At 44.5% G+C, this 25,858-nt stretch overlaps 1 protein-coding gene across 1 annotated transcript; it reads right to left on the minus strand.

Annotated features, from left to right (window-relative positions):
* Positions 1 to 32: 32 nt before the first annotated feature.
* On the minus strand, positions 33 to 25,747 carry zdhhc9 (zinc finger DHHC-type palmitoyltransferase 9). Its single transcript, XM_048231221.1, has 9 exons — positions 24,779 to 25,747; positions 16,074 to 16,234; positions 11,569 to 11,727; positions 9,754 to 9,891; positions 9,330 to 9,378; positions 8,519 to 8,621; positions 6,642 to 6,745; positions 6,237 to 6,351; positions 33 to 4,482 (listed from the first exon to the last, which is right to left on the minus strand). The coding sequence occupies exons 1-9, from the start codon at positions 24,943 to 24,945 to the stop codon at positions 4,291 to 4,293; spliced, it is 1,188 nt and encodes a 395-aa protein (XP_048087178.1). The 5' UTR covers positions 24,946 to 25,747; the 3' UTR covers positions 33 to 4,290.
* Between the last annotated feature and the right edge of the window lie 111 nt (positions 25,748 to 25,858).

Here is a 25,858-nt window from a genome sequence, read left to right on the forward strand (position 1 = left end):
GAAAAGCCTGTGAAAACTCAGTAAACTCGGAGTAATAAGACAATATATAATTTAATGAACATACACACCAATGTATCCATCATGTAAAAAGAAGTGAAGGATATATGGGAATTTACATAAATCACAGTGATAATACAAAGTAAAGTGAACATAAACAGAATCCATTTGTGATACATTTGTAATGTATTTATATATACTGTATAATGTACCGTATAGATTGAGACCAGGCTGTTTAAAAACCTTACATCTGGTCTGTATTAGGTATTAACATCAAACACGCATAAACTCCATACATGTACGCACCACTCCAGGTGAAAATCAGAATTTCCTGAAAGCTAACACTAACAGACAGTACAGACAGTACTGACACAACTTCCTTTTCCATGTCGATTTTATCTCAACTCTCTTCACTTGATTTTTAAAGGGTCCCTCAGAATAGCAATAAAACACCAATGAAAGTCCACGATTTCACTCACTGTGAACTTCTGTTAATACCCAAGCAAACAGCCATACAATGCCTTTAGTCAATATGCACACAGGTTAGATGTTGACTTTACACATTACTCATATTTGTGCAGAGTGGAGTCAGGCAGACGACAGGTTGTATTTGGTCTGTACTGATCAAATAAATAAAATAAAAAAATGTTACGAAACACTTCACTTTTCTTCTGGATTTTACCCATTTTTTGGTTTGACTCATCTCAGTACAAAAACCAGAGTGCATGCTTTCACCCATGTTGTTCATGTAAATCCTGATTTAGACAAAAAAAGATTAGTCAAGATTAAGAGTCATCAACCATGATTCAGCCACACTTACATCTAATTCTTCAATTCCATTTCCTGCATGCAGACAGGTTAAGCAGAACACACACCTGTCGCTTCTTGATAAATGAGGTTAAACTGAGGTCTGATAATCAAATTAAAATCTAAATCTACAGTTTACCACTGTTCACTATCAAATATTTTACTATCAGATATTTTACTAAATGTGTTTTTGTTTTACTGTGAAGGCCAGGATTGTAGCTACAGTGATAAAAACACAGAGAGAAAAACTGCAGCAAAAGAGAAGCAATGTTGTTTGTTGCTAAATGTAACCATAAACCGACTATCCTCCTCTAGTGAGATATCAAGAGCATGTTATCATCCAGGGAAATAATTCTGAGCTCAGGCTTTAAAATATTTCAACAACTTAGACATTAATGATCCTCTGGATGTCATAACTTAGGGAAACTGGGGGTAAGAGTATGAAGTGCATTATGCCCATTATCACAGTATACAGTCTTCACTCTCTACACGCCTTAACAGAACACCACAGTCTGACATCATACCAAATATACCAGAGCTGGAACACACATCAGCAAGGCAAATTCTGGAAGCATTCAGTGAATGGCCAACCTCCTGATGAAAGATATATTCTTGGGATCAACATAAACATACAGGGAGATAAATAAATATTTCTTCTTCAGACGGCTGGGGAGTGTGAGAAACCACTCTGCCATCAATCCAACCACTCAGCTGTCAAACCCAACCACCGGTAGTGACACTTGTGCTCCACGCGTGGTGCCACTGGCCCTCCCCTCTAATGGTGGCATGGGTTGGCCCTGCCCTCTAATAGTGGCATGGGTTGGCCCTGCCCTCTAATAGTGGCATGGGTTGGCCCTCCCCTCTAATGGTGGCATGGGTTGACAGATGTTGAATGCAGCAACACCTACAGTCTGAACTCACCCAGACAACACTCAAGCATAATAATACTGATTCAGCGCTTGCTTTCACAGCTCATTTACTTTACCCATAAAAAAACACAGAGAGAAAAAGAGAGAGAGAAACGAGAAAGAGAGAGAGAGAGAAGGCCAGAGACACAAAGAGAGAGAGAGAGAGTAGCATGCTATCCGTTTCTTGACACAAGCAAGAAATAAAGAAACTAAAGGCTACACAATATGCCCTCACTATCTCATTCTTTCTCATACTGTACCACATATCTAAAGAATGTAAAAGAATACTTTTTCTTCTGGGTGCTAGAAAAAGATAAAGTACACATCGTAACAAAGCCAGATGGCAGCCACTAAGGGGGACGAGTAGACACAACTGCTCTAGTCACACTATACCATAACAGCCTTTACTCTTTGCAGACTAACACTGCTCCAACATCTTGCACATCAAAACATCTCTTTCAATAATGGAATGCAGTTTCTCTATCATGCCTCTGGGTTGCCTTAGCAACCAAATTCAGCCCCCCCCCCCACCCCTTCCCACTCCACACTACCCCCAACACATCCACTGCTGCAGTGAACTCTCTCATTCCTGTCTCTTTCTCTACTTAGTGTGAAATGAACAGAGAACAGATGGGTGGAATGGATGGAAGAGTGGGGCGGGGCGGGGTGGGGTCTCTCATGTCTCAGGGCTACATAATGAGAGTGCCGCACACATCTTCAGAGGCTGGTGCAGCGCGGGACTCGAGTAAGCATACTTTCATCCACCGAGTGGGAGAGAACCCCGCTGCTCAGTGGCGAGAGAGAGGAGAGAAGGAGAGAGGGAGAGAGAGAGAGAGAGAGAGAGGAGAATGACAGGAGGAAAATATGAATGGCAAAAAGAAGAGGTGAGTGAGGCTTCATGGGAAGCGGTCTGGTATGTCAAGAATGAAAATGGCCTTGAAAAACAGTCAAGCATGCACAGATAAGGACAAAGTTACCTATCTGTCATTCCTCCCCCCCTCCTCCTTCTCCTCCTCCTCCAAAAATGAAGTGAATATGCACGCAGAGACATACAAATGCTTTTTGACCAGGCTAAAAAAACACTATTTTCATAACGAAATAACCCAGAGGAGTTTCAAACACATGTGCACTTCCACACAGCATATGCAATATATACATTTACACAATGGCTTTGCATTTTCACTTCTCATGTCTGTGCATTTCGATGTCTCCATGGTACTAGTAAAAAAAAAACAGTTAGAGTATTCCTTCCCTAATCTGCACACTGTACAAGTAGACGTAGTGCCACGCAGGTGAGACCTGGGAGAGTTGGTTTGCAGATGGCCTGGATAGATGAAGATAGTGCAGCTTGTAGATAAGGCACTGTTACTAGTAGTCGATCAACAGCAGTCCTGGTGTGTCCTCAACAGGACACAAGGGCAAGGAAGGACACAGCGTCTATGTTATGTATAAAGAAGGAATTGGAGGACTTCTGACTCAAAACTCCCAGAGAAGCCAATGGTTTGCTCTCAGGAGAAGGGACCTTCAGTGCAAACACTACTGAATGGATCTGGATTGTGGCCTAAAGTCCTGTACTCTCCCTTTGCTCACCATTCACCAATCCTTCTTCATAGATTCCTAGATGGCATTGTACATGCTTTATTATGTCCTAAAGCTCATTTCAACATCAAATTCCCCTTTGACTGCTTCCATTTTTAAGTTTTGAGTATACAGGGAAAGACCAGTAGTTTGGCAGCATTATTTAAACATCAAAGACCTCTTAATGGTTACACATTAATATTATCTCTATGTGCAATCTACCCCAGTGCCACTCCAAATCTATGAGTAACTTTAAAGTTTGCAGTTTAGAGACATCTATATATATTCGACACCTGTGTTGGCCCACTGTCTCAACCAAAAAGCTCTAGTGCCTATCTGTAGGTATTGCATAGGGACATTTGGGTACTGTAAGCAGAAGCCGAGGGCTGATTCTGAAGCATGTTTTGATGTGTATGCACATGTCCACCAGGGGGAGCACTGTATATTACAATTGCGCTGGATACAATTGCAGAGGGCAGATATTCACATTTGAAGAACAATCATTTGATTTGATTTGAAAAAAGGGGATTAAGGGAACATCAACTGATGGCAATCTCAAGCCGTACAAAATAACAAAAGAAAAACAGACACACAGCCAGCAGCTAGCAATCAGCTCAATGGAGAACGATCAGCCATTTCAAAGTGAGTTCACCAACACCCCATTATTCGCTTGTTTGTATAACTGTTTTTTTTGTTTTCATGCAATGTTCAAAAGGAAAGACAGTAGTTCTGTTGCCGCGGTGCAGGCTATACTCTGCTGATCCTAGAACAGTTGGCTGGATCCACACTCTAAAAGGTTTTCGTCCACGCCCAGTGCGTAGCATGGAGGATGTCTCTGGAAGCCTCTCAACCAATAACAAACATACACACACTCTCTGAGTCCAGGTCCAAGGTTGAGGTTTAGACCAGGTAGATTTCAGCTTGGGTTTAGGCTTGAAACGCCCAGTGCATTTTGAAAGTGGAGCAGAAACTCAGAGCTGAGTCTCCGGGTAACCTTCTTCTACAACTTCTGGCTCAATTCCTTGGAGCCGTCGGGGAATCGGACATCAGTGGGGGACTTGGAGGGCACGTCCGCTGGGGAGGCTGCTTTCTCCTCTTCAGGGGGCGAGTGGCTCTTCTCCGGCAGAGCTGCAATGCTGGGCTTCGCATCGTCTGGAGTGTGCTCATTAGGAATCAGTGGCGCTGTGGTTTTCTGGAGAAATAAAACATTTATGGTTATGGTTATAGCATTTTGCAATTTTTTTTAATTTTATAATTACAAAAAACACTAAGCGAGTGTTCTAACTTTGACTAAGGAGTCAAAGTCACAGAGCATCATAAAAGTGTTGATGTGAACCCCTCAGCCAAAACTGATAATACTATTTTGAGATGCACAACTAATTGCAGGATATTCTACATTTGCTTTGCTTGCCATGGCTTCTATGTTGGTCCCATCGCCTGATGTCAGCTTTAAGAGGTCCTCAAAAATATGGATGAAGTGATCCATACCATCAGACCTTTAGCCTACAGGAATGACACCACTAACTCTTCCCTTATTCGTCTGTATGAGATAAGGCAACCAAGTGAAAATGACAACACTTGTCTTTTCTGGAATAAAAGAAAAAGGAAAAAGGGGGAAAAAAATCAAAAGGTCACCAGAAGGCATTATGTTCTGAAAACTATATTACTATAAACAACCCTAATTTGGGTTGGGAAACATTTCAACATGACTGTTAAAATGCTAAAGGACTCCACAATGTCCAGCCAAATGCATTTGCACATAATCAAGAAAAGAGCAACTAATGAATTAATCTGTTGTCTATTGCTTGACCACTGGTCATCCCTCTCTTCTTCCTCTCCTCTCCTCTCTCTCTGTTTGTTCTCTGCCCACCCGCTTCCTCCTGTAATTGATTTTGGTCCTTTCATTTTTGGAGCACGCTCACTGTACTACATCCGCTTGCTCTGGCAGCATGCAGTGGCTTGTGTGCCAGACACACAGATGGTCTTGCTTTGTGAACAGTGTGAGAGAGAGAGAGAGAGAGAGAGAGAGAGAGAAAGATAGGGAGAGATCATAAGTGTATGTTTATTTGTAGGTGTCTCTGTATGCGTGTGTGTCTGTGTATGTCTGTGTGTGTGTGCGTCTGTGTGTGTGTATAAGTGCATGTGTGTGCGTGTGCGTGTGTGTGTGTGTGTGTGTGTGTGTGTCTGTGTGTGTGTATAAGTGCATGTGTGTGCGTGTGTGTGTGTGTGTGTGCATCAATGTGTCCGTGTGTGTGTGTGTGTGTGTGTGTGTGTGTGTGTGTGTGTGTCCAGTTGTTGGCTGTGTGTGTGTGTGTGTGTGTGTGTGTGTGCATCAATGTGTCCGTGTGTGTGTGTGTGCATCAATGTGTCCGTGTGTGTGTGTGTGCATCAATGTGTCCGTGTGTGTGTGTGTGTGTGCATCAATGTGTCCGTGTGTGTGTGTGTGCATCAATGTGTCCGTGTGTGTGTGTGTGCATCAATGTGTCCGTGTGTGTGTGTGTGTCTGTGTGTGTGTGTGTGTGCATCAATGTGTCCGTGTGTGTGTGTGTGTGTGCATCAATGTGTCCGTGTGTGTGTGTGTGTGTGCATCAATGTGTCCGTGTGTGTGTGTGTGCATCAATGTGTCCGTGTGTGTGTGTGTGCATCAATGTGTCCGTGTGTGTGTGTGTGCATCAATGTGTCCGTGTGTGTGTGTGTGTGTGCATCAATGTGTCCGTGTGTGTGTGTGTGTGCATCAATGTGTCCGTGTGTGTGTGTGTGCATCAATGTGTCCGTGTGTGTGTGAAGTGCATGTGCAGCAGTGTGTGTGTGTGTGTGTGTGTGTGTGTGTGTGTCTGTGTGTGTGTATAAGTGCATGTGTGTGCGTGTGTGTGTGTGTGTGTGCATCAATGTGTCCGTGTGTGTGTGTGTGTGTGTGTGTGTGTGTGTGTGTGTCAGTTGGCTTACTGTGGTCTGTGGCACAGGGTTGCTCCCCTTGTTGACAGCAGTGGAGGCGGCAGGAGCATCAGATTTGGCCAGAGCTGCCGCGTCGTCCAGCACCACCCCTCTCCTGTCCAGCACACTACACACACACCGCAGAAACCACCACGCCACATGAGCTACTGGTCTGACATGCACTCAATACCCACACCAAAGCAGTAGAGCGGAGTATGAACACAGAGAAAGAGAGGGAGAGAGAGAGAGAGAGAGAGAGAGAGAGAGAGAGAGAAAGGGAGAGAGGGAGAGAGATAGAGAGAGAGAGGGAGAGGGAGAGAGGAGGAGGTGGAGGAGGAATAGAACAAGGAAAAACAAGACTAGAAATGTCAAAAATGTAGGATAAGGTAGGATGTGAAATGCACACTGCATACATACCTGGGATAGGGCGGGCCACACAGGACCTCACAACAGTTCTTAATGATGTTCTTGTGACTGTAAGGGTTCTGCACCCGGTTCTTCCCCGACCACGAGCCTTTGATCTGCGGAAAGTCAAAAGCAGCCTTGTGTTACTGAGCCCCAAAAAGTAGGACAGAGATGAAATCCACCCTGGATTCTGGCAGCTTTGTCCTGAGCCCAACAGCTGTTTAGCTGTTTCCTTGTTCTCTCGTTCTCGTTCTCGTTCTCTCTCTCTCTCTCTCTCTCTCTCTCTCTCTCTCTCTCTCCCTCCATCTTTATTGCTCTCTTTTCCTCTCTCTTTAATTCTCTTTCCATCTCCGCTTGGTTGCTTTCACTTTCTCCAAACGACTCCAACTGCTGCGGAAAGACCTCTCCTGCACTTACACTATAACTTACCTAAAAGCACCATTTCTTTCTCAGCCTGTGTTCCTGCAGTGTAGCACTTTACCTACAAAAAGACACGGTGAGGAATTGAAGACACCTTTTCTCCCCTCAAGATCACACGCATATAGCATGGACTGGTCAAGGTTGTCCTCATCAGAGCTCTATCCCTCAGTGTAACGCCTGAATCCGCAGATGGATGTTTAAATAAAGACAGACTCCAATCTGCATACCAAAACACACACTCGGACCAGATATTTTGGAATTAAGTGCTGTCATACACCAACATAATGGATTTATTTCTTGGATGTAACAAATTCTTGAAGGCACGATGCAAAACAATATTAAAATGGGAATCAGATGGAAGATTAGGAGACATTTTAAGCAAATCCTCATCATCAACTTAGAGTTTCTTCAGCTGCATGAGGGGCTTAATAGAAGCATACAGACACTGATGGAATAAGATGGCCAATTCTGGGGCTTCTTCATGTGTCGCTGCACTCCAGCAGCCTCAATACTAAAAGAGCAGTTTTATTTCAATGCAGAAACCTTTTCAATGCAGCACCTGAACCAGCCACAGCAGTATGCAAAACCTAATGGAAATACCCTCTCCATAACCTCTGTCATTTCATATCACACCACTATGTCTGAAAAGGGGCAAGTGTGTGTCATAGTGTGCGTTTGTGTGTGTTTGTGTGTGTGTCGTTGTGTGCGTTTGTGTGTATGTGTCTGTGTGTCAGTGTGTGTCTTTGTCTGTCTGTAAGTGTGCCTGTCTGTCTGTGTGTGTGTGTGTGTGTGTGTGTGTGTGTGTGTGTGTGTGTGTGTGTGTGTGTGTGTGTGTGTGTGTGTGCGTGCGTGCACTGGGCAGCTGAGCCAGCCCTAAAGGGTATTGATATGTCTAAAAACAGCATGACGGGGCGAGACCTGGCTAAGCCACTCTGGCTGCGTGCCCCTCGGCCTCACGCTGTGACCTGGTGACCATCCATCCCTGACCTGCGGACAGGACAGCCACCAGTCCACACACACAAAACCTGTCCGGCACAGTAACGTTCATAAATAAGTCATTAAGCCCCCATTAATGTACTGCATCCCTTTACTGATTACTGGCTAATTTTTATCTCACCGGTCATCGCGCGGTCAAATTGAACCCTCAGAGAAATGTAAGGGAGGGAGGGAGGCAATCGTGCCGCTGTGTTGGAGTTGTCATCACCCCGTCATTACTCATTAAACCTCTCACACTGGACTGCACACATGCCACAGTTACTGTTCAATGTTGTCTTTTGTGAGTCAAGTCTGTAGCTTTGAGATACAGACAGAAGCTGGCCTTGAGCACCCACTGTAACAGACCACACAGAGCTAAGGGGATTGAGAAGGGGAGAGATAGATAGAGAGATAGATAGATAGATAGAGAGATATAAATAGAGAGAGAGAAAGGAGGAGGAGAGAGAAGCCTGATTAGCAGTATGAACACTTACGTCTTCGTTGGTGGTCTGGTTGAGGGAGATCAGGTATGTGTGGAAGCCGGTCAGCCCCACCACGGACCAGAGGGTGAAGAAGCACACCACCACCTCCAGCACAGTGACACAAGAGTCAAGGCAACAACAACAACAACCACCACAACAACAACAACAACAAGGTAGCACCCATTCAGCTTCAACCCATCACCCTGGACCGCCATTCAAGAATCCTGAACTAAGCTTATGGTAGTCATCTGTGACCAATGACATACTTCATGTCACCAGCTTATATAGTGAAGACATTATGGATATGTTTGTCACTTTCACTGACTTGTTAGTTTGTTTAGTTTAGCTGTCACGTCAAAAGCTTAATACAAATTTTACATTTGACTATTGTGAACATATACTACTCATATAATCAAACAAGAGGTGTCTAAAATGGAGTTGTTCCCCCTCATGCATGTTGCTTGAACTAGCAAGTCGTCATGAGTATACATGACCTATATACTGTATATTTATCTGTATATGAAGTTTTCTGCTAACTTCACAAACATTCCATAGTGTGTATGGCAAGGATTAAACTCAGCTCCTGATTAGTTTAGACTGGCCAGCTTAGCCTAATGCAAGAGACATTCTTGGAATTCTAAACAAACGAAAGTATGACTTCCTCCTCAGGCCACCTCTGTTAGTCAAACCAGCCTGTTGGCAAAACGAAATGTGTAATCAGATTAAAAAGTCTGTCAGAGCCAGTGTCAAACATTTTTAATTTCTCGGCTGGTTTGGCGTCCAGAGGGAGCGCTCTCCTGTCAGACGTGGTTTGAAAGGATATGTTCCAGGGGTCTCCTTCAGCGTGTTCACAAACCCGGAATCCACAGAGCCTGAAAGGGAGGGGGGGGGAGATGCCATTGGATATGCAGCACGACAAGCTAGAGTTTACATGGTTTAGAACAACAGAGCAGTACACAGGAACAGCCTCTGTCATGCACGAATTGGGCAGTGTCACGCACATGAACACAGACACACAGACACACACACACGCATGCAAGCACACACACACACACACACACACACACACACACACACACACACCACACACACACACACACATGCACACACACACACACACACACACACACACGCACACGCACACGCACACGCACACCTATAAGGAAAAGCTTAAGAAAAAAAGGGGTTTGGAACTAATCAGTATTGGTCCATGAGCTCAATATACAGTGAGCCAGCTTTTCACTTACGTAGCACCACGTGGACAATGTCAAAGGCAAAGATGTAGATGGTGAGCAGGGAGAGGGAGAGCGTAAACAGGTAGAAGTAGCGGTAGTTCCTCTTCCCCACGCAGTTCCCCACCCAGGGGCAGTGGTGGTCAAAACGGTCTGGGGTGGGAGAGAGAGGGAGAGAGAGTCAGAGAGAGAGAGAGAGAGAGCAACGGACATGTTAGTGCAGGATCCAAACTATGCAACATTCCAACAGGAGCCTTCCACCAGGAACAGAGAACAGAACGTTCAGTCATTCATACCAGCTGAAACATTTGAACGCTGTGCAAAAATATGAAGGGAAAGCCTCAACAGACTTTCAAATCACTGTTTTTAAAAGAAAAACATGAAACCCAAAAAACAAGTCCATCTTTGAGTATAGTGCAACACTTAGATTGAGTTTCCAACATTTGTAGAGAGCCTGGGGGCTTGTGGGTATTGTAGTATCTCAGGGAAAGCCCTCCCTCGGCATCTCTGTCTGTGGCCGCCAGCTCTGAGCTCTGCCAGCAGACAGAGGGACACGGATGAAGGAGAGTTCAGTCCACCCACGCGGCTCGTCTAATGGAGGGAGCGATGAGCCGAGCGACAGCCTGCGTCTGTGTTTGGGGACACTGGCTGGAGAGCGTCATATTCATCGCCGCACGTTTTTTTTCGTCTGATGACAGACCGCGAACGGATCAGAGGACTCATGACAAAGCAGCCGAGTGTATCGTGCTGCGTCACATTGTGTGTGTGTGTCTGCCTGCATTTGCATCAGAGTGTGTGTGTGCCTGCGTGTGTGTGTGTATGTCAGTGTGTGTGTGTGTGTCAAAGACAGACTGCAGCAGGTGCACAGGACTCTGACAGACGGCTTTGTGTTGGCTGTGGCTGGGCAGAAAGGCTGATACTGAGACTCCTCTGTGCTCGCTAATCTCCTCAAACCACTCATGGTGTATGTGTGTGTATGTGTGTATGTGTGTATTTGTGTGTGTGAGTGTGTATGTGTGTGTGTTTGTGAGGGAAGTTCATGTGTGGTGTGTGGTGTGTGTGTGTGCGTATATGTGTGTGTGTATGTGTTTGTGTGTGTGTGTGCGTGTGCGTATGTGTGTGTGTCTGAGTGCAGTGCATGTCTGTGTGTGTGTGTGTGTGTGTGTGTGTGTGTGTGTGTGTGTGTGTGTGTGTGTGTGTGTGTGTGTGTGTGTGTGTGTGCAGTGCATGTGTGTGTGTGTGTGTGTGTGTGTGTGTGTGTGTGTGGTGTGTGTGTGTAGGTGTGTGTGTCACCACTACGGTCATATTTGAGTCATCCCTGACTAAATTACTGTTATTACGGAGAAAAATCCAATTACATGGCTGTGTACATAGAAAGCAATATAATAACACTGGGCCAACCTTTAGCTGTAAAAACCTGTGGTAGACAACTACTTCACACAAGTAAACACTCTTGAGTCAACCACAGATTTAACTAAGGGATATTAGTTCAGATCTAACTAAGGGATATTATTTGAGATCTAACTAAGGGATTTAAGTTCAGATCTAACTAAGGGATATTATTTGAGATCTAACTAAGGGCTATTAGTTCAGATCTAACTAAGGGATATTAGTTCCCTGACGGGAACTCAATTCAGTTCTCTATATCTCTGATAGTGGAGAACTGCGCAAATTAGAACTGTGTATATAATAGCCTGTTTTAATTTCAAGTAACCTCTTTGAGGTGGAGTATTTGTGTGGCTAGGATATGTAAGTGTGGAAAAGAAAACACACACACACACACACACACACACACACACACACACACACACACACCACTAGCTCACTCACCCACGCAGTTGTCACAGATGCTGCAGTGGGAGGCTCTGGGTGGGCGAAAGATCTTGCAGGTGTAGCAGTACTTCAGCTTCACAATCTGGTTGTTGATCTGGACGTTTCTGATGCGCGGTGGGGGCCGCTGTCCCGCAGGCACGTTCCCATTGGCCGCCTCTGTGGAGCAGACAGGAGAGGAGAAGAGCATGATATCTGGATGCTTTGCTACTTACAGACAACACACATAAATTCATACTGTAAACCACAATGGCGGTGTCTCAACTAGTGTTATTCCATGTTTGACATTCCTGGGGGTGGGGAAGTTGGTCTGTATTACACAGTTCAGCCTCTACTGAAATACACCAACCAAACCAAATTTACAACAACAAATGTGCAAAGTTCACTTGGCAAGATATAACAACAGCACAAAAACAAAACACCACAATATGTGCATGTGTGTTTGTGTGTCAATGTGTGCCAATGTGTGTGTTTGTGTGAGTGTGTGTGTGTATGTGTTTGTGTGTGTGTACATGTGTGTGTGTGTGTGTGTGTGTGTGTGTGTGTGTGTGTGTGTACATGTGTGTTTGCGCGTGTGTGTGTGTGTGTGTGTGTGTGTGTGTGTATGTGTGTGTGTGTGTATGTGTTTGTGTGTATGTGTTTGTGTGTATGTGTGTTTGTGTGTGTGTACATGTGTTTTGCTGGCATTGTCTCCTCATGTGCGGACAAGAGCAGCACATGGGGACTCTGGCGCTGTGATAAATGCTTGGTGGGGGACCTTGGGAACGTCAGCGCAGACGGCACACGACCACGGCATCCTGGCTGCTGCCTGCTTATTTACGATGATCTGTTATCACAGCGCAGCCTGCATGACGATTTACTTTTATTTATGTCCTTATTTATGGCTCGAACGCCAAGCGATTTCACGTCCCACTCAGGGAGGCCTTGGATGGCTATTAGTTGACTCTTAATGATGGTGTCTACAGGTGAAACAGGAGAACTAAGCCACAGTTGTTAATTTAAAGTCTATATCTTTTCTAGTCTTATCTATTTATTCATTTTGCATTATTTTATTTATTGTATTTTAATGTACCTTCGTCTCCCTCTACTATGTAGTGTATAACCATGACAAAACATGACCATGCAATCTCGGCTTCATTATAAATGAGGGCTTCTCTCAATTAACTTTCCGAGAATGAAATAAAGGTATACTACTAGTAAGTACTAAAAGGTATTTCTATATAAATAGAGCAAGGCTTACCAGTCTCAATTTCAAATTAGATTCAATACAGAAAGACAAGTTAATAATCAATTTTACTGCAAGACAGCAGGCTTGGAAGATGTAGTCACCATGAGTGGACTTTGGGCCTTGGAATAAACAACGGTGGCAGCACACTTGTCATACCGTAACCTGCCATTCCGTTTGAAACACTCGTGTTTAACAACCTTTATATCAGCAGGGGAAACAAAGCTCTTTTATTTCTTTATTGATTGCAAGCCAAAGGTTTAATAATAGCTCACTTAAGATAGAAAAGTCAGGAAGGAATACTTAAAGAAAACTGATTATCATAGGAAAGAACATCAATGTATTTTCTTAATTTGGAATGCCTTCACCCGAACAATACAAAAATACTAAAACAAATAAAACACCAGGGGTTTAACACCATCTGCGGCCACACCTAGAGCCAAACAGAGTTTGTGAGGTCACTGAGGGCTTAGCACACATCCTTCAGGGTTTCCGCGTGTGACTGCACTTCCCTCCGCGCCATCGACGTGTCACGCCCTCGCATGCTGGCCGGCTTTGTATTCTCCCCTCACCGGAAAAAAGGGGCATTATCCTCAGGAAGCCATTCCGTATTCCAGGAAGATCCTTCCTCTGATTAGCATTCCTGAAGGACCTGGTCATTAACTAGCTGTAGCGACGGCGGAACACAACAGCCACGGGCTGGTGGTCGCCTGCAGCACGGGCGTGTGTGTGTGTGTGTGTGTGTCTGTGTGTCTGTGGAGAAATTCTCTTGCCTGCGCTCAGTCTAACCCACACTTCATCACAACCACGACAACAGCCAAGAATAGTGTTTTAAACCTCAAAGGCACACAGACACATACAAAACAAAACACAGAGAGAGAGAGAGAGAAGAGAGAGAGAGAGAGAGAGAGAAAAAAAGAGAAAGACAAAGAGAGAGAGAGAGAGAGAAGAAAATGGAGTCCTAGAAGAGTGAGAGCAAAATAAGTCAAAGTGATCCATTTTCCTGAGCACTGCAGCACCCCCTGTAAGCTGGGTAATGGAGTGGCACGAGTGCTGCAGGGGCCAAGCAGACAAAAAACACACACACACTGTGCAAACTGAGCCTCAGGCGTGGCAGTGACAGCACCCAACTCCTTATCTATTTATGTTATGATTAATAGCATCAGCTCAAAGGTTTAATGACAAAGATTGTGCAGCAATGGGCCAAACCTGAACTGCTTAATTGCCAATAGCTGTCACTCCAAAACACGATTTACAAGAACTGTGAGTGCCTTGGTCTTCATATCAACCTGTTGGCTGCCGTAACAAATATGGCTTTGGGCTGATTTCAGTCTTTTCTTCAGTGTCTCGTTTGAAATGAAGATCTTTTCCCCCGTCTCTACTGTCAGTGGAGGGGCGAGTCAAGGACAAAGAGACAGAAATCCACACCACAGAGACACACACACACACACACACACACACACACACACAAACGTGCGCACACACATTCATGGACATACAAACACACACATTGACATGCACATCCAGACATTCACACACATGCACACACAAACAACTGAAGTAGAACATTGACAGCATGGCTACTGCAGACAGACAGACATTTCTCAGAAAAGGGTGAGGCTAGACTTTTTGTCTTGATAGATATTGCTTTTACATTAATTCTCCCAAACTACCTGGGATTATGAGTTATGAATCAAAATACTGAGAAATATAAGCCACCTGTAAGATTAGTGGTAGTATCAAATAATAAACCCTTAAAAGAGGATTGCTGATCTCAATGAGTTATTCTGTTAGCAGTTTACTAACCAAAAAATCTGCAAAATCTGCTTTACTCAGTGCTTCTATGGTGTAAAATATGAATTCTGCTTTACTCAGTTCTTCTATGGTGTAAAATACTAGTTCATGTCAGCTTCTGTTCTGTTCTGTGAACTTAAACCCCCTATCTAAATCTGATGTGACATTATTAACACATAGCACATAGGACTTTAATCCCATGTCATGACAGTAACGTAACCATGTCGTAAACATTACAGATTAGATACTGTAATCAAGTCATTATGTCATGTTATGTTATGTTAAGTCGATTACTTAAAAGCCAATAACAAATGACAGGATCTGCCATAAAATAATGTTGTGATGTTGCGTCAGTCTTTGTCTGAGTTAGGTTTGCTTAGTCATGGTTATTTATGTTTTGAGGAGCAGTAGTCTTTAGAGAGATTCTTTGACCGGGCAAACTTCTTTCACTCTTACTCAGCTATGCAGAGAGTTGACACATTTGACCATTTGCCCTCCAGTGTTCAGAAACTTATCTTCTTAGTGCAAATCACCCAGCTCTGTGGGCCTACTGAAGAAACAAGTTCGATATACTTATGCAACTGCAGAGTTTCAATGTTATGCTTTTCTCAATTGCTTCATTGTAAAATAAGGTATCTACACTGACAAAGAAAATATATTTTGATCTGATCTATTACTTGATAAATTGGTTGTCTGAATTGTAATGGAATCAAACATGGCACAAATATCTGGTAGGTCCTTTGAACATGAGTGAACAGCAGTGGTGGCTGGCCAACCTCTGATCCTTACAGATGAACACACAGACCCAGTCTTAGTCACCACAGGGTCACATTGGCATAAATAAATCAACAGAGATGAAAGAGCACTTGATGATGACACGTTGGCCTTAACAGTAACAGCACTGTAATGCTTTGTTACTAGCTTGACAGGTGTTCACTACGGATAACATCTCAGATCCAGATTCAACCAGAAAACATGTGGTTACTCATTACATCTCACTGGGTTTAATTATAATCCTCCTCCAACTGACTGGACCCTTGTTCGCAGCCTCTCAGTTGAATACTTGTTCTTAGTGGCGAGGTCTGGAGAGTGTAAACTGTGCGCTTGGTGAGGCATCTAGCCAGGGCCCTGCGTCCCCTCACACATCCTCCATCCTCCAGGTCTACAAGTGGTAGGACACAGAGTGAGGAGGAGAGGGAGGAGGATGCTCCGCTGATGAATTTAAATTCCCCGTTAAGATGGCAGAGTGAGGGCAGCACGCCAAATGAGCACATTAAAGGGCTAGATTGGGGTTGTGCGTCGGAACTGTAGAGGGTGGATTTCAAGGACCTGGTCCAGGCATCCGGCCATTAAGATGCCAAAAGGGCTTCTATTGGATTGGTGTATTATTTCTCTTAGATATCTCCTCCTCAGAGGCCCACAACATAACGGGTGGAGAGAAGAAGCTACAAGAGGAGGAGATTTGGTATTGGAGGAAGCAGCTCACCGATCTCCATCTCGATGAAGGCCGCCTCCTCTGGAAGGGCTCGCGGTAAGACCCCCGGGTCACTGAAGCTGGTCCTCAGCAGCATGGCCATGACGAAGAGGAAGAGGACGATGGCGAAGACGGGGATGGCGGGGGAGAGGTGGACCGCCAGGTAAGGACACCTGCAGGAAGGAAAACGAAAGAGAGGAGGTTAAGGTTATATAGTTAAAGTTGACTGATTTAGCAGACGCATTTATCCAAAGCAACAGACTCGCAACTGTGGGAATGAAACCCGGGTTGACCAATGGTGACCTCTGCTCCACCATGCCCACCTTACAAGAGGACTGCCAAAACAGGGCGTGAGGGGGCAGAACCTATATAAAAACTCAGCTCTATGTGAACACATAGTAAACATTTTGATCAGAACTCATTTAACATCAGCACACAGCTGTAAAAGCCTTCCATCAACAATGAGAAGCAGCTGCCTTTTTCATCTCAAGAGCTTTTGAGGAGGACGGTCACTATTAAAGGCCAGCCAAGGGCTCCAGCTGCAGCCTGCCCGAGAGAGAAAGCATCATGCATTTGGCCATTATTCTCTCTCAGTGCCATACCAGGGGAGTAACACAACACTCGGTAATTACTGTATTCAGCCAACTACCCATCCACCCTTACCCCCACCCGCTAGCACTCTTTCACAGGCATCTGGTTGGTTGACATACTGTATAGAGCACATAATGCTGCGTGCACTTAAAAAGCACTTCCTCGTCGGTGGTGGAGGAGGGCGGGCAGAGAGGCCAGGCGAGCTGCAGGTGACTGGCAGCCTGCGCAGCAGTCCTGCACTACAGCAAGCGCTATTTATAGAGGAGACAGCCTCTCTCTCTCTCTCTCTCTCTCTCTCTCTCTCTCTCCTCCACCCTTGCTGAGGGGAGGTGGAGTGGGGGTGGGGTGATGTGCGCTCATGATGCGCTGTGATGTATGGATTAGGGATCGGCGTGGCCGGTGTCTCCTTCCATGTGCGTTATCCCCAAAGGACGCGGCAGCCTCGGAATGAGATTGCTCGAGGACGCCCTGCTGCCCGTGTCCTGCGCGAAACGCTGAACAGAACAATCTCATGAAGTCTGAGGGGGATTTCATTTTGAGCCTGGAGGACAACAAGCAGAGAGAGGATGGGGCCAGCGCCTTCTCTCTCATACCTGCTGGATATATGAGTACCCCCAACCCCCACCCCACCCCACCCTCCACTCCCCCCTCACATCCCATTTGCCCTGACTCATGATGAGAACAAACCCTTGACTGGCTCCTGTGCCCCCGTGAGCAGTCTGCACCACCCACTGCACTACAGAAGAATGGGAGCCACATATTATATCCCAGTCTAAGTGATCTGAAGCCTAGTCATGTCCACTGGAAGAGTGCCAGCGTACTCTGAGTGTGTGTTTGCGACTGTGAGTGTGTGTATTTGTGAGTGCATGAGAGATAGAGATAGAGAGAGAAGAGAGAGAGAGAAAGATGTGGCAGAGAGCGAACAGTATCAGGAATGCTTGGTTTTCTCACAGATTTTCAAGGAGATGATCTGTAAGGAAAATGATCCACCTGCCCTGAAAGAATGTTCTGCAGGTACAGGCCAGTGAATCAGCATACCAGAGACGTGGTGGGCCTGTTTGGCAGGTTTGGGCCCCACTCTCCTGTTTCCTACTCTCTTTCTGTTTCCTACTCTTTCTCTCTCTGTATGTCTCTCTCTCTCTCTCTCTCTTGCTCTCTCTCACACATACACTCACATACTGTAGACAGCATTGGAAAAACTGAAACCATGAATCCGGTTGACTTTCCACTGGTCACAGCAGCCTGACAGGAATACCTCTGAGCTCTTTCCATCAAGTACAGCAGAGCAACAATCAATTCCAAAGGAGTGTGTGTGTGTTTGTGTGTGTGTGTGTGTGTGTGTGTGTGTGTGTGTGTGTGTGTGTGTGTGTGTGTGTGTGTGTGTGTGTGTGTGTGTGTGTGTGTGGCATGAGAATATCCTGAGTGTGCTACTCGTGTGTGTGTGCATACAGTAAGTGTGTGTATGTGTGCATGTGTCACGTGTGTATGTGTGCACTTATGTCTATCTGTATGTGTGTGTGTGTGTGTGTGTGTGTGTGTGTGTGTGTGTGTGCGTGTGTGTGTGTGTGTGTGTGTGCGTGCTTTACACATCAGACATCATCAGTTCCCATCAGAGACCAGCGAGCTTCTGGGACGCTGACCGATGACTTTGAGAGCTGGAAGCTGAGAAATCCTCACCCTCCAATGCCATGAATCAATACAATTGAGAGACGATGTTTGAGAAGGTTTCAAAATGAAAGTGTTAACTTTTTTATATTACCGTGTCAGCGATGGAAAATGTATGAACTCAGCATTTCATTATTGCTCTCTGTACTGCCTGTGGGTGGAGAAAGGTGAGGGAGGGGGGACTACAGGATATGTTCCCTCTATAACCTGCCATGAAAATAATCCAATGCAAAACTAACCTTAATATGTACATGTAAACATTGACCAGTGGTGCCAACATGGGTCGACCTGGGTTGGTGACAACAGTGTTCTAACGATGGTGACTATGGTGTAAAGGGTTGGGGACAATATGAAGGGTTGTTCAGTTAAACTGGCCAAACTAGTCTGGTTAATGGAAATTGGAACAGTTAACAATGGATCTACCATTTATAATACTGCCAAAGTGACAAAACACACAAATCCAGACACACACACACACACACACACACACACACACACACCCTTAAACAGCACTCAAGCAAATAGGAAAACGACTTGCACAACCACAGCACGTGCTCCAAGTCGTCCATCTTGTTTGCCTTGGCCGTGCAGGAAATGGGGAGAGAGGAGATTGCAGGGGAGTGGACAGAGGTAGCCTGACAACAAGCTCAATCAATACGGCTGCAACTGCTGCTGCCACTCGCAGCAGACCACGCCAAGGCCCATGATATGGCTGAGGTAGGGCGGACAGAAAGGTCTAGAAAAAAAATCATCACCCATAATTGTCTATTTATCGTCCTCCACAGAATGGACAGTGCCCAGTAGGAGGATGAGGATGCAGGTGATGAGAGGGGATACCATTCACACCTCCACATTAGCACGTTAATCTCTAGATATAAACAGCCAAGCCAGCCAATTAACACAATCTAGCGTGTAGCCCCGAGCATTGAGTCCAAATGAATATGACAGCGGAGAGAGCTGCTTCCTCTGATAGATGGTGATGGCTTATTTTTCAGGAAACAGAAGCATGTTTGCCGTTCGTTCCCTTTGCATTAATACAGTGGTGGAGATGGAAAGAGGGTGGGTTGAATAAATAACCGTCTGTTGCTAAACGTGGTGCAAAATGGCCCCTTCCTGATGCAACAGATGTGCTTCCATTATCTGCCAGGATATTTCAATTCCTTCTGCTTCTTTGGGCAAACTGCCACAAAGCTAAGAAAGCAGAGGTTCTCAAATAAACAACTGAGCTAGTTAACCATTAATGAAGCGTGGGCACATCTAAAATATCTAATAATGATCCTGCAGGTTTTGACCTGAGTAACTCAACGCCCTTTGGTGCAAAATAAACTGAATCTATGCCATAACACCAGATTCTCAGAAAGAAAATGCAAGAAAGAATGCACATTCAAGGACACCGACTCTGGTTAAGGAAATCAGCATAACCAGTCAGAGTGATTCAAAATATCTAGTTTGACTAGAACACCCAGTCTTTCACTTTGGGCAACCCAAAAACAGCAGCCTTTAGTTTTTCATCTGACCCAATGGTCCCTCTTCTACTGTGCAAATGAAGCATATAATGTGGTTATTTACTACTGCAGCAGCAAATCACCAACATGACATTTTAAAATAGGAGGATTACGGCCAGTTGGTAAACCACTTGGAAATAAAAGGAACCTCCCTCTGTAAATGTGTAAACAGCAGCATGAAAGCACCGCAAGCATGAAGGTGTTGCTTTTTCAATGTGAAGGCACCTGACATAATCCTAGCATTGTCCTGAACTTGGAGTGCAACTGATAGCACACGTTGGAAAGGCATTTGCATGGGCAAATGTTAAGGTTTGATAACAGATATTACACAACGGCACATTTCAAGGTATGCTCTTCAGGTTCTGGAAAATAATTCCACTTGCAATCTCTCTCTAGTCCTTTAAAACAACGCTGGTGTCTTCTGACCCTTTAACAACCCATACTAAATCCCTCACTTATATGTGTGTGGATGAAGCAAAAAGATATTATAAACAACACTGACTTTCTGATGACAGTGGAAATGGCTGGGCAAGGCTCATGGCTTTCCCTCTACAACGCAGGTATCTGGGCCTATGCCTAAAATAACCTGACAGCATTGCAAACTACTTTTGAGAAATCATACAAAAAAACAAAGACAGATATTTAGGCCGGTCTATAAATACATGACAATAACACTTTGAAGAATGCTTCCACTGAGTCAGTCATGTTTGATCATCTCTGCCTGTATGATTAAAACTAAATAACTTTGGATAAAAGTGTAAATATAATAAAATAAATGTAAATGTAACTAAACATATTACTTTCCCATTATTATACCACAACTTGAACCTAAATGTAATGTATGATGAAGCATTCTTCAACGTGCTATTGTTATGTTATGTTATAAAATAAATTCCAGTACTGGATTAAAAAAAAAATAATAATAATAATAAAAAAAAATAAAGGGTGTTTTTGGGTTAGGGTTAAAAACACCCTTCTAGAGATGATTCACCCTGTAAAGCTCAGTGTAAAATGCCACCCTTCCTAAGATGAAAATTCACGAGGTCATAGCCCTCATGCTGGAACCTTGGCCATCACCAGCAGGGAAAGGTCTGATAATGAATACTTAATTCTGAATGTATCTATTTAGGAGCCGAGTGAATCACAAGACAGATTAATTATGTAGTGCCACTACTTAGGCGTTCTGTTCAGGCCACCCCCCACTTTGTACATCCCCTCTGGCAGCTCACCTCAGCATCCACCCGGGAGTCATTTCCAGCAAGGAACAGCGGCAATGATGATGAACGCTAAGCACCCTTATAGAACAAGACCCATCCATTTCCCGCACACTTCCAGGCATGCTTATGGGCTAGAGAGCCATTTTGTCTATTTCACCACGGTGACTTTGTGGTGGAGACATTTTCCGATGGCGAAGGTGTTGTTCTGGCAGAGCCCCGAGCATGCTGGGACCTCCAGCCATGACAACGCCCCATCCACCACGACTACAAAAAAAAAAAAAAAAGCGTGTCAAACGCCTCCCCAGTAAATGAGGCAACGGAAAACAATGAAGCCGTCTGGCTGACTTGGTGCTATTGCTGAACAAGAATCTCTTATTTTCCCTGTGGGAGAGAGCAACCGACCTCTGTAATGAGTCCGATCCACAACTCACACAACACAGCAACTTATCAAACGCCCACGGGTTCAGCGCTGAGGCAGCTTATGGCAGCATAATAGAACTAACATGATTCTATACTCAGGGAAAGGCTGGGTTATGATGAACATTAATCCTATACATTGCACCCTGTGCCTCTGTTCAGAATGTAGAAAATATGGAAGACACTGTGGAGCTACTGGAAGTACCATATGGCTGAATCAAGACCTCTCCATGAACAGACACGTGGCACTATTCACCATGTTGGGTCATTTTTTTAATGATTACATTAGGAAACCGAACGGAAATTTGAATCAAAATAACGTCGGTGATGCGATTATAGCCAAAGGAAGACAGCAAACAGGGTAAATTGCATTTCCCCAAAAAATCAATGCTGTGTGCAACCAAGAAGAAACTGAAGCAGCATGACTCAGGCTGCACATGAGAAATAGGAGCGCAACTCTGACAGTCCCTGAGAAACACTGGGAAATAAACACTGAAACAGCAGTACTACCTCTCAATCTGACGCTTCATGAATAGTCAAATGAAACTAGCGAGGCTATTTTCGATTGGGGCAGACTACCAGAGTGTCCTTGCTGACCGCGGACGGCAGACAGGGTCTCCGTGCCCTAGTGCCCCCGGGCCTAAAGGGGCCATCGGCACAGAGAGGCAGGCTGGGGACACACCATGGACGGACACTCTTCTTTGGCCGCGGCCAGTCTGCAAGGTCAGCACGGCACAAATCCTCTAGCTCATTTCACAATGGCAACACAGACATGTGTGTGTGCATACACACACGCACAGTTCTACTTGATGGAGCGGTCAGCCGGTGGTCTAATGCCTCTCAGTTGTTGGCTGTCTTCCACTGCTGTGCAAGACACACACACACAAACACACACAGACACACACACACACCACAAACATAGACAATTTCCATTTACAATTCCCATTATGTGCTATGCACAAACAGCACAGCCTGCCTGAGCCAGCCACAGCACAGGAGAGCGGAGAGTGAGCTGAGGAAGAGACCCACGGGCTTGCTGACACATTGCCCCTCTCTCCAAGGCTACTATATCTCGAGAGCATAGAACCGTGGTCTCTCCCCACGGACAGCTTGAGCTGTAGTCGGGAACTGCATAGGCTTCACAAAAGCAGGTGACCACAGCCCACCAAGAGTAACCAGAGCCACAACCAGGCACTCAGCGCAGAGAGAAACATACTAAGGACACATATGAACAACTCATTTTTGAACCATGAATTTAGAAGTTGTATATAGGCCACATACAGTGCACACAATGGGTTAATCACTCCATGAAGCGTTTCAGATCCATTAACTCGGCCTGGGAGAGTAGGGAGATCTTTTAGATGCAGCTACTAATTAAGGCGTAATATGTTTGTCATGAGCAGTTTAGTTTGTCCATGTGAATAAACAGCCCCCAAGACTGGGCCCGCCTGTCCCTGCCCATCTCCCACTGATTGCTGAGCGATAAGAGCACTACCCAGTTGTTCTTGGACGAGCGCCAGCACGTCCACAAGGACACTGCCGCTCTGTTCTCCGATCTCATTTTCAGCTAAATCACAGACTGCATCATCCATTCGATGCCGAAAAGCTCACACAAAGAACACATCTCGAATTCAACCAATTTCCCCTGCAAAAGCCTGCCAGCTGGAGTCTCACAGATCATGAACATAAACTCAATTAGTGACACGGACTAAAGAGAAATTTAAACATTGTCTAGAGTTTAGTGTCATTATGGAAAATCAAGTGTAACATTGCTGTAACAAAACTGCTACATTGACTTAATGTCTTATCTGTTCATTCTTCACATACCACTGAACAAAAAGGCATCTGCTTCATTTATTTTAAAAAAGCAGCCTTAGAAGTATCATATCCATTACTGGGAAGAGCAAGTGCAGGCTAGGCATCTAGCCAACACATCAGAATATCTCCACTTTACTCGCATTACAGTAACATACTGTCGGCTACCTACCACCATTATGCTACTGGGTGGGTGTTACATCTAAGAGGACTAAGATGGCTCTGAAAAATGGCTTGTGTGTTTGGTCAGCAAGATCTCAAGGCAATTTTCCATTCCAAAGTGGCGTTATAATTATGGATGTCTGTGATACAAGTGTTGTGTACTAACAACCCTCTTGCCATCAGCGTCTGCTGACAGCCTGCTGGCAATGTGGTTTCATTTGTGAGCTGGAAATAGTTGTTCCCTCAGTAAACATCACAAACAAAATGTGAGGACGCCCAAGGGCCCAGAATATCAGAATTAAGTAATGAAAACCAGATACACTGGCCTGTGTTTTCACATTAATGATGTTGAATCACTTTAGGATCGACACTGGCCCTGAAGTAGTAAAACACTGAAGACTTTTTAAATCATTTTTTTTTTTCTCACAAAAAAAAAAAGACTGAAGACATAAAAAATAGACCTCTCAGGAAAAACAACTGGAGAATCACACAATTCAATGCATGCTGGTCGAGAAAAGAGATCACTCAAATTGAAGATCACAGGGCTTCTGGGATTTCAAATATTTATTCAAATATTTTATTTGCTTTTAGCTTTCATTGATCCAGAACCTCCACACTTCCAAGCACACTAAGTGCTATGTGTGTGTAGAGGTTTTTAAAGATCAGGTTTTCACATATGGGTATCCATCAAGCAACACCACAGTCTCGGCCATCTAGGGCTGGGTCAGCAGTGAGTGTCACTAGTCATCAATTTCCTCACATCACTTAAAGCCTGATGCACATAGGTCGGGTCGGGATCATAGGTTAAACTCTCAATACCCTGATAAATAGGAGATTATATCATGCATGACACAAGCGTGCATTGTCCAATTGCATCAGGATGGGAACGAAAGGAATCATGAACAAACAATGTGTTTTATGATTATCCAACCACAAGCAGACGCCTCTATGAACCAACCAGAGGTGGATATTGTGAAGTATTGAAGATCACGTGTGAACATATGACTGTAGGCCTGTTATGCCAGTGCACGTCTTATAAAATATAAGCAAAATAGAATGTAACTAACGGGTAATAAACCGTTTTACGCAAATGTAGCCTATTTTTTTATATGGTCTTCTCCCTGTCATCTTAAGCGCATCAGTTTGAGGATGTCAACACCTACTATCCTCGGCTGCACAAAAGACACAACCAGGCCTTCGTTTGTTTTGATTCCCTTATATGGTTCAATACTACATTACATCAGCATAAGCAGCGCAATAACCGCCTTTACATGCTTTACTATCTTCATCATGTTCCCGTGAATTGTGAACGCTATTCATATTGGTTGCATCAGTGCATACTCACTCAAAACCGAAGAACAAGGAGCAGGTCCCGATGATGAGGAACAGAGTTAGGTAAAACACGCCTTTCTGACGGGCCATCATAACGCGGCCGTCACAGCAAAAAGTGTTCTTTCCCGGGAGCTTCTCCCATTTTCGGGTACCCTTTCTGGCTATCATTACAGCCGACATGATGAACAGTGATTACAAATAGTCAATAATGATGAAATAGAAAATATAAAAATCAAATCGTTTAATATTGCTGGGCTAACTGTTTGAGTAAACTGTCAGGAGTGAATTTGTCACAGTCATTGCCAATCGAAATTTTCCAGATATATCGCAAATTCATGGAAATGTCAGCGTGCAAGCAGCCCTACGAATCATATGCTCTTGTAGAATATCGCTTCTTGTCTTCACCATCCGACGCTAGCCTTAGATAGCATAGGCTATAATACCGAGAAGGTATCCAATTCAGTAGCTTTTAAACAGCAAATGTATTTCTTCGTTCAGAAAATGTGGAATTGTCTGTACAGTACTTTAAAGTCACATCATATAGCATGTCTGGTCCTGGATGATAAAAGAAATCCATATTTTCTTCTCAAAGTTCTTCTCAATGCGCAAAATCAAGCGGTGGTCATAAATCTCACATTCTGGCATTTCCAGGATATCTGTCTTCACCCCAGTCGCGTTGCCTAGGTAAGTAAGGCAGGTTTTTATTCTCGTAAACGCACGTTGGTAAATCTTGACACTGGCATCAAAAGAGTGGACCTTGACCCGTTGACATTCATGCCATTTCGATGAGACGTCCTGTACAGGTCCACTAACGTGGTTAACAATCTTCTAGCGCATTACACATTTTCACATATTTATTTCAAAAATCTTTTACGTCGTTCTTAATGCTCTATTTCATGAAGATGAATATTCACCCAAATTGCGACAAAAAGATTCCGTATAGGAGCGCTTTACCTCCCCACTGGATGGGAGCTGGGTTCGTTTCTAATCAATGGGAGGGAGGAAACACGCCTAGATTGAAATGTCTTTTCTTAAAGGGATAGTACCTTGTATGAAAGAAACTGAGAACAAAGGCGGTGAGCAACCACGAACG

The sequence above is a fragment of the Alosa alosa genome, chromosome 21, assembly GCF_017589495.1.
Source record: "Alosa alosa isolate M-15738 ecotype Scorff River chromosome 21, AALO_Geno_1.1, whole genome shotgun sequence".
Lineage (NCBI taxonomy): Eukaryota > Metazoa > Chordata > Actinopteri > Clupeiformes > Clupeidae > Alosa > Alosa alosa.

What these genes read in the sequence shown, in the direction of transcription:
- zdhhc9 (XM_048231221.1), bottom strand. Translation starts at nt 24,945, where the DNA reads ATGTCGGCTGTAATGATAGCCAGAAAGGGTACCCGAAAATGGGAGAAG. An exon ending in CATTGTCCACGTGGTGCTAC is followed by an intron (nt 9,379 to 9,753) that starts GTAAGTGAAAAG and finishes CCTCCCTTTCAG; the next exon opens with GCTCTGTGGATTCCGGGTTT. An exon ending in CTGAAGGAGACCCCTGGAAC is followed by an intron (nt 8,622 to 9,329) that starts ATATCCTTTCAA and finishes CTCTTGTGTCAC; the next exon opens with TGTGCTGGAGGTGGTGGTGT.